This window comes from Oncorhynchus clarkii, chromosome 12 (genome assembly GCF_045791955.1).
Source record: "Oncorhynchus clarkii lewisi isolate Uvic-CL-2024 chromosome 12, UVic_Ocla_1.0, whole genome shotgun sequence".
Lineage (NCBI taxonomy): Eukaryota > Metazoa > Chordata > Actinopteri > Salmoniformes > Salmonidae > Oncorhynchus > Oncorhynchus clarkii.
In genome coordinates this window covers 12,152,911-12,162,316 of record NC_092158.1, presented here as the reverse complement: position 1 = coordinate 12,162,316, position 9,406 = coordinate 12,152,911, and the positions used below count along the sequence as shown (strand labels likewise).

At 45.3% G+C, this 9,406-nt stretch overlaps 1 protein-coding gene across 2 annotated transcripts; it reads left to right on the top strand.

The window, feature by feature from the left end:
• The first annotated feature begins 3,513 nt into the window (after positions 1-3,513).
• Positions 3,514-6,027, top strand: LOC139421863 (vimentin-like). Of its 2 annotated transcripts, XM_071172993.1 has the most exons (4): positions 3,514-4,121; positions 4,412-5,089; positions 5,345-5,389; positions 5,498-6,027. In XM_071172993.1, the coding sequence occupies exons 1-2, from the start codon at positions 3,632-3,634 to the stop codon at positions 5,086-5,088; spliced, it is 1,167 nt and encodes a 388-aa protein (XP_071029094.1). In that variant the 5' UTR covers positions 3,514-3,631; the 3' UTR covers position 5,089; positions 5,345-5,389; positions 5,498-6,027. The 2 variants fall into 2 exon arrangements, with proteins under 2 accessions (XP_071029094.1, XP_071029093.1); XM_071172992.1 differs by lacking the exons at positions 3,514-4,121; positions 5,345-5,389 and having other exon boundaries at positions 4,423-5,089.
• The last annotated feature ends 3,379 nt before the right edge of the window (positions 6,028-9,406 follow it).

The window sequence follows — 9,406 nt, the reverse complement described above, 5'->3', positions numbered from 1 at the left end:
TGGTCAAGAAGACAAGTTCCAGCTTGTCCTTCACTCAAATCCAGATAGCAGATGTTCTGAAAGAGCTACAAAACCTGGACCCGTACAAATCAGATGGGCTAGACAATCTGGACCCTCTCTTTCTAAAATTATCCCTATTACTAGCCTGTTCAACCTCTCTTTCGTATCGTCTGAGATCTCTAAAGATTGGAAAGCTGCAGGTGGTCCTCCCCCTCTTCAAAGGGGGTAACACTCTAGACCCAAACTGTTATAGACCTACAGTATATCCATCCTGCCCTGCCTCTCTAAAGTCTTCGAAAGCCAAGTTAATAAACAGATCACTGACCATTTCGAATCCCACTGTACTTTCTCCGCTGTGCAATCCGGTTTCCGAGCCGGTCACGGGTGCACCTCAGCCACGCTCAAGGTACTAAACGATATCATAACTGCCATTGATAAAAGACAGTACTGTGCAGCCGTCTTCATCGACCTGGCCAATGCTTTCGACTGTCAATCACCACATTCTTATCAGCAGACTCAATAGCCTTGGTTTCTCAAATGACCGCTTCGCCTGTTTATCCAACTACTTCGCAAACAGAGTCCAGTGTGTCAAATCGGAGGGCCTGTTGTCCGGACCTCTGGCAGTCTCTATGGGGGTACCACAGGGTTGAATTCTCAGGCCGACTCTTTTCTCTGTATATATCAATGATGTCGCTCTTGCTGTGGGTGATTCCCTGATCCGCCTCTACGCAGATAACACCATTCTGTATACATCTGGCCCTTCTTTGGACACTGTGTTAACAAACCTCCAAACGAGCTTCGATGCCATACAACACTCCTCCCGTGGCCACCAACTGCTCTTAAACGCTAGTGAAACCAAATGCATGCTTTTCAACCATACGTTGCCCGCACCCGCAACCCCGACTAGCATCACCACCCTAGACGGTTCTGACCTAGAATATGTGGACAACTACAAATACCTAGGTGTCTGGCTAGACTGTAAACTCTCCTTCCAGACTCATATCAAACATCTCCAATCCAAAATCAAATCTAGAATCGGTTTTCTATTTCACAACAAAGCCTCCTTCACTCACGCCGCCAAACTTACCCTAGTAAAACTGACTATCCTACCGATCCTCGACTTCGGCGATGTCATCTACAAAATAGCTTCCAATACTCTACTCAGCAAACTGGATGCAGTCTATCACAGTGCCATCCGTTTTGTTACCAAACCCCCTTATTCCACCCACCACTGCGACTTGTGTGCTCTAGTCGCCAGACCCACTGGCTCCAGGTCATCTCCAAGTCTATGCTAGGTAAAGCTCTGCCTTATCTCAGCTCACTGGGCACGATAACAACACCCACCCATAGCACGCACTCCAGCAGGTATATCTCACTGGTCATCCCCAAAGCCAACACCTCCTTTGGCCGTCTTTCCTTCCAGTTCTCTGCTGCCAGTGACTGTAACTAATTGCAAAAATCGCTGAAGCTGTAGACTTATATTTCCCTCACTAATTTTAAACATCAGCTATGTGAGCAGCTAACAACAGATTGCTGCAGCTGTACATAGTCCATCTGTAATAAGCCCCCCAATCTACCTACCTCATCCCCATATTGTTTTAGTTTTTTTTTTACTTTTCTGCTCTTTTGCCAACCAGTATCTCTACTTGCACATCATCATCTGCTCATTTATCACTCCAGTGTTAATCTGCTAAATTGTAATTACTTCGCTACTATGGCCTATTTATTGCCTACCTCCTCACATCATTTGCACACACTGTATATGAACTTGATTTTTTTCTATTGTGTTATTGACTGTACGCTTGTTTATTCCATGTGTAACTCTGTGTGGTTGTTTGTGTCGCACTGCTTTGCTTTATCTTGGCCAGGTCGCAGTTGTAAATGAGAACTTGTTCTCAACTAGCCTACCTGGTTAAATAAAGGTGAAATAAAAAATAAAATAAAAAAGTAGACCAGCGATTGAACCTGCTCAGGGCTGATGCCCTCACAGGGAAGGCAGATAGATGGCTACACCCACTCACGCCACGCTAACAGCAAGCTAATCATGACTCACTACTAAACATGTGGTACAGTATATCGAGGTATTCACCATTTGGTGAAGACATGTCATCTTATATCCATGAACGTAGAGCCCTCGCAAGGGACTGCCAACAGGGGCTGAAGGCATCACACAGATAGATACACACTCCATAGCTAGCTATGTTAGACACAGCTGATGTTAGCTAATACAAGAGTAATACCTCACCATTTGATAACACCATTCCTTTATTTGGGTAACAGACATTTACAACAAATTGCACAATGTGGACCCAGAGGATATCACTTAAAAATTATCTCATGTCCATGAATGTAGAGTGGAGTAAAAATGTCATGAAAAAATAGGTAATAAATTGATTTTAACTGTGATTCGAGTGAGGATGAACAGAGTGTGTGAACCAACTGTACAAACTACAGAAAATAATAGTGTCTCATCAATCATAACCAGTAGGGTCTCATCAATCATAACCAATAGTGTCTCATCAATCATAACCAATAGGGTCTCATCAATCATAACCAATAGGGTCTCATCAATCATAACCAATAGGGTCTCATCAATCATAACCAATAGTGTCTCATCAATCATAACCAATAGGGTCTCATCAATCATAACCAATAGGGTCTCATCAATCATAACCAGTAGGGTCTCATCAATCATAACCAGTAGTGTCTCATCAATTATGCAGATTTCCCTTTTTGTCAGATTACCACTTCAAGTCAAAACATCGCCAAACATTCCAATAGTGTGCAGGTGCTTTAAACCATTATTACTAGTAAATAGTGGTTGTCCATAGATCCAGTAAAATACTTTTCCAACACAAATAGAGGCACCTGAATCTAAAATATCAAGACATAGCTTTACTATTGTTACTGCCCTGTTTGGCGTAGTCCATATCCTGAGACGACAGAGACTCAAATGAAGTAGGAGCACTACTGCTCTCCTTAAAATCACTACCAGCCTTAGGAAGTCTCTTGTATTCTTGGAGAAGGTTAATAGTATTGTTTAAATAATGTCTCCACTGGAGACTGGTGTCTGACACCTTGATTCATATATGAGGGAACATGTGTCAGAAAGTCTTACTGTAAAAACTGTTGCCGAAGAACATAAGTCACTTGGTCATCGTTTTCCAATGCGCTTAAAGCCCCTCCCTACCCTGCCTCACACCCTCCCGAGTCCCTTGCGGCGCCCTAAGTGAGAAGAGAGTGAAAAATAGCGGGCATACATGCTCATATCACTATTTCATATGGAGGCGTTAAGGCCGTGCAAACTCCACCCATCCCCACTACTAACAATGCAATGCTAGCTAGCAAATGAAGACTGTGGTGCTGCAGGTCTTTGAAGGGAGTAATGATCCACATTTAAAACATTTCAAAACCATGCAAGATTTTCAAGGGAGTCTGAGACATTCTTTGCGGCCCTATAAAAGCCACAGGTCGATCTGAGAGACTGTCAGCACAACAGCAAGGTGGGCCAGCCAGCAAAGGGAGAGAACACCAGAAGAGGCCTTCCTGTTTAGTGGAACTGGAACTATACTCAAGAACAAACAAATAATCTGATTCTAGAAGACACTTTGTAACACACTGAGAACCAAACATGAGAGGATCTTCCTATTCCCAGAAATCCCAGTCCCTGCAGGTGAGTGGGGCACGCAGCAGTATGCGAGTTCAGAGCCCCTCTCCCTCCCGGTGCCGTGGATCCTCGTACAACAACCGTGGACGCTCCGGATACCAGGACGGCCACATGTCCTCGGCCGTGGAGTTGGGCACAGAGATACACCAGGTCCATGCCAACGAGAAGGAGGAGATGCAGGAGCTAAACGTGAGGTTTGCAGGCTACATCGAAAAAGTACAGGCCCTTGAACAGAGGAACGCCCTGCTGATGGCCGAGCTGGCTGCGCTACAGGGCCGCTTCAAGGGAGGCCCCACCGGCATCGGAGAAGAGTACAACCTCAAGTTCAAGGAGATGAGGGAGCTGATCGAAGCCTTGACCAATGAGAAGGGAGCTGCTGATATCGAGAGGGGATACATTGAGGAGGAGGTGGAGGTGTGGAGAATGAAACTGGAAGAGGAGCTGGCACTGAAAGGTAGGGTCTCACACTGTCTGTGAAGTGGGGAGATTGGCTGAAACGAATCATATAGATCCACGTCATTGTTATATAGACATAAACAGTTGTTGGAGAGGGTATGATGTACTTTTGTTTGCATGAAAAATGGAACCAGATATTTTCCTCCGATGTATAATCACATTTGATTAGTGTGTATACAGGCTTATCATACACCCCATCAAATACAATTGATGCCAATACTTTATAGAGTACTAACATCACTGCTGTTGTGTTTCCAACTCATCCACTCTCTATTTGTCCGTCTCCAGAGGAGGCAGAGATGATCCTGAGGGAATTCCGCCAAGACGTTGACAATGCCACTCTGCAGAAGGCTGAGCTCGAGAAGAGTGTCGAACAGCTGGTGGCCGAGATTGAGTTCCTCAAGAAGTTGCATGACGAGGAAGTTGCCGACCTCATGAAGCAGATCGAGGACTCCAAGGTGACCACGGAACTCGACGGTGACCGCCCCGACCTCGCCGCCTACCTCCGCAACATGCGCGCCGAGATTGAGACTGTGGCGGCCAAGAACGTCCAGGAAGCCGAGAAGTGGTACAAGGGCAAGTTTGAAACCCTCAAAGAAGTCGCCGGCAAGAAAGAAGAGCAGATGAAGTCCATGAAAGAAGAGATCACCACCTTCCACAACCAGGTGACAGACCTCCAGAACCAGATCGACGGGCTGAGGGCAAGAAACGCGGCCCTGGAGCAGCAGCTGGAGGACATGGAGATGGCCCACATGGATAAGGTTGGAGGCCTGGAGGGCATCATTGCTCAGCTGGAGCACCAGCTCTGCGAGACCAAGATGGAGATGGGCAAGTACCTGGCCGACTACCAAGAGCTGCTGCACATCAAGCTGAAGCTGGACGCTGAAATCGCCGTCTACAGGAAGCTGCTGGAGGGAGAGGAGAGCAGGCTGGGGATCTCTGCAGGGAAACAACCAGAAGCTTAAGGTGTGTTGGTTAATGGTCATCATGGATGGGCAACAGCTCCCCTAGTAGGGCATGAGTCATGTCAGATTGGAAGGAACTGTTGGGGAAACATTAATACAAGTTTCTTTAGCGCTCATCAAAGTGTGAGGCTTACAGAAACGTGGTGATATCAGAAAATAATTACCAAGTCAAATGTACAAAATCACTGATCATACTGCTTGCAAGCAGAGCACCGTTAACCCTTAAAATAGAGCAACATTTATTCCCATTGTTTAGGTGTCTAAATATCATTCCAGACAGAGGAGCGCTTCAGATCAAAAGGTAGACTCCCAGATTAGATCATTCCTAAATTGTTCTGTTTACTTTCTGTCTATGCTCCCTGTGTTTTTGACCCTCTATACGTACCATGTTTCTCTCCCTCCCCTGTAGGAGCTGTCACAGAGGACCACCTCAATGTCCTGCAGTGTGGAGACTCACCAGCTGCCAGACGGTCTGCCTGAGCACCCCACGTTCTCCCCTACCACCAAGCTTGTCAACTCCCCCTACCTTCACTCCTCTGTTCCACCTACCCTCCCACCCTATCAGCCCCCCACCCTCCTTCTGCCCCTACCCACTGTCAACACCTAGCACATTCCATCACACCTTCCCAACCAGCCCACCCGTCAACCTCCCACCACCTCCTCCCAGTCCTGCCTGCCCCTGTCAACCCCACCCCCTCATCCCAGTCCTGCCCGCCCCTGTCAGCCCCCCACCACCACCTCCTCCCAACCAGCCCGCCCTTGTCAGCCCTTGTCATGTCACGCTGTGCTACCGTATGGTTAACTCGTCAAAACAACACATCACTTTTATTTCAAATGTCATTTAAACCCCTTTTACCCCACCTATTTTCATGTTATGTAACATAACTGAAGACGTTCACATAAATGTATACCAAGTACTACTTAATAAACAAAGCTTGACTTGAGTGCATTACAGCTGCTGTGGTTTGTTTCTGGTAATAATTGCGCATCTCTAAACATTGTCAATCTAAAATGACTGGGTTTGTTAGAGAAGTAGAAGTTCTCATCCACCTTGTATTAGAATATCATCAATACAAATACAATGTTTATGACTTTCAACAGATGTATACTTTTTTTGCAAATGTGCATGGTGAGATAAGTCAACGCGAAGGCTATTGGGACAAAGGAAGAACATTTGAATTACATTTCAAGTACAGCAAATAGAGACTGCATACCCTGGCCTTGGCCCATAGTGGTGAAAGGAGTTGACACTCAAAATGTAAGACATATTTTCACGATAGGATGTGTCAGTGTCAAGAGTCAATAACATCAAAGCCATAAGCAAAACCACTGGTTAGAACCAAGAGTCAATAACATCAAAGCCATAAGAAAAACCACTGGTTAGAACCAAGAGTCAATAACATCAAAGCCATAAGCAAAACCACTGGTTAGAACCAAGAGTCAATAACATCAAAGCCATAAGCAAAACCACTGGTTAGAACCAAGCGACTCGATTAATATCAACCAACACAAACAGTGTCTTGCAAAAGTATTCAGACACCTTGGATTTCTTCACATTTTATTGTGTTACAAAGTGGGATTAAAATGTATGTCTTTTTTTGTACTTTATATAATCCACATAAAATACTCTAATGTCAAAGTGGAAGAAATTATAAAAAATATGAATAGAAATGAAATAACTCAAAATGTAGTAGTTTGCATAAGTATTCAACTCCCTTTGGCATCGATTACAGATTCGTTTTTATGGGTAAGTCTATAAGAACTTCACACACCTGGATTGTGCAATATTTGCCCATTATTCTTAAAAGAAAATGTTAAGCTCTGTCAAGGTGTTGGGGATCATGGCTAGACAGCAATTTCCAAGTCTTGCCATAGATTTTCAAGCAAGTGAAAATTCTAATTTGACCCACTCAGGGACATTCACTCTTCTTGGTTAAGCAACTCCAGTGTAGATTTGGTATTGTGTTGTAGATAGTCCTGCTCCCAGTCTCTGCTGTAAAGCAGACTGTCCTCATCTCTATCCCGTTTCTATTTAGTCCGATGACAAGCATACCCATACCATGATGCAGCCACAACCATGAGGGAAAATAAGGAGGCAGTTACTCAGTGATGTGTTGTGTTGGATTTGGCCCAAACATAAGGCTTTAATTTAGGCCCAAAGTCTATTCCATTGCTGTTAATTTTTTTTCAGAATTACTTTAGTGCCTTGTTGAGCAGTTTCATTCCTGCTCAGTTCAGGACGAAGGCATCTTTGATGTGTCTGGGTGGTTTAATAAATCATCCACAGCATAATTATTAACTTGACCACGGTTAAAGAGATATTCAATGTCTGATTTATTATTGTTACCCATCTACCAATCACTGCACTTCTTTGAGGCTTTTGAAAAGCTCCCTGGTCTTTGTAGTTGAATCTGTGCTTGAAATGTAACACTTGACTGAGGGACCTTACAGATGTTGTATGTATGGGGGACAGAGGAAGGGTTAGTCATTCAAAAATCATGCCAACCCCTATTATTTAACACAGACAGAGTCCGTGTACCTTAAGTGATTTGTTAAGCCACATTTTACTCCTGAACTAATTTAGGATTGCCTAAACAAAAGGGCAGAACGCTTACACACCGAGTGTACAAAACATTAGGAACACCTGCTCTTTCCATGACAGACTGATCAAGTGAAAGCTATGATACCTTATTGATGTCAATTGTTAAATCCACTTCAATCAGTGGAGATGAAGGGGAGGAGACCGGTTAAAGAAGGATTTTTAAGCCTTGAGACAACTGAGACATGGATTATGTATGTGTGCCATTCAGAGGGCGAATAGGCAAGACAAAAGATTTAAGTGCCTTTGAACGGGGTACGATAGTAGGGGCTTGGTGCACTGGTGTGAGAGTGTCAACAACTGCAACTCTGCTGGGTTTTTCACGCTCAACAGTTTCCCGTGTGTATCAAGAATGGTCCACCACCCAAAGGACATCCAGCCAATTTGACACAACTGTGGGAAGCGTTGGAGTCAACATGGGCCAGTATCCCTATGGAATGCTTTCGACACTTTGTAGAGTCCATGCCCCGACAAATTGAGGCTATTCTGAGGGGAAAAGGGGTGCAACTATTTTAGTTAGGAATTTATCAAAAATAAATGAAATCCATTTTAATCCCACTTTGTAACTAAATGAAATCCATTTTAACCCCACTTTGTAACTAAATGTAATCCAAGGGGGCGGAATACGTTTGTACTGTAGTTGTTCTCAGACATTTTTTTTCTTTTTTCTTTGAATTTTAGCCCTTTTTCTCCCCAATTTCGTAGTATCCAATTGTTGTAGTAGCTACTATCTTGTCTCATCGCTACAACTCCCGTACGGGCTCGGGAGAGACGAAGGTTGAAAGTCATGCGTCCTCCGATACACAACCAACCAAGCCGCTGCTTCTTTAACACAGCGCACGTCCAACCCGGAAGCCAGCCGCACCAATGCGCCGGAGGAAACACCGTGCACCTGGCCACCTTGGCTAGCGTACACTGCGCCCAGCCCGCCACAGGAGTCGCTGGTGCGCGATGAGACAAGGACACCCCTACCGAACAAGCCCTCCCTAACCCGGGCGACGCTAGGCCAATTGTGCGTCGCCCCACGGACCTCCCGGTCGCGGCCGGTTACGACAGAGCCTGGGCGCGAACCCAGGACTCTGATGGCACAGCTGGCGCTGCAGTACAGCGCCCTTAACCACTGCGCCACCCGGGAGGCCTCGTTCTCAGAAATTTTACTCAACAATGTTGGAAACAAAAAAATAATATAAAAAAAAATACTACAAAGTCTGTAACTGACAGTACAAAGATGTTGTGAATAGGTCAGTGTCTGCTGTTCCCCCTTCTCTACAGTTGTGAATAGGTCAGTGTCTGCTGTTCCCCCTCCTCTTCAGTTGTGAATAGGTCAGTGTCTGCTGTTCCTCCTCCTCTTCAGTTGTGAATAGGTCAGTGTCTGCATTTCCTCCTCCTCCTCCTCCTCTTCAGTGTTGAATAGGTCAGTGTCTGCTGTTCCTCCTCCTCCTCCTCCTCTTCAGTGTTGAATAGGTCAGTGTCTGCTGTTCCTCCTCCCCCTCCTCTTCAGTTATGAATAGGTCAGTGTCTGCTGTTCCTCCTCCCCCTCCTCTTCAGTTGTGAATAGGTCAGTGTCTGCTGTTCCTCCTCCTCTACAGTTGTGATTAGGTCAGTGTCTGCTGTTCCTCCTCCTCTTCAGTTGTGAATAGGTCAGTGTCTGCTGTTCCCCCTCCTCTTCAGTTGTGAATAGGTCAGTGTCTGCTGTTCCTCCTCCTCTACAGTTGTGAT

Coding starts and splice junctions, on each gene's coding strand:
- LOC139421863 (XM_071172993.1), top strand. CDS start 3,632: ATGAGAGGATCTTCCTATTCCCAGAAATCCCAGTCCCTGCAGGTGAGT. Junction 4,122..4,411: donor AGAGGAGCTGGCACTGAAAG/GTAGGGTCTCAC, acceptor GTCCGTCTCCAG/AGGAGGCAGAGATGATCCTG.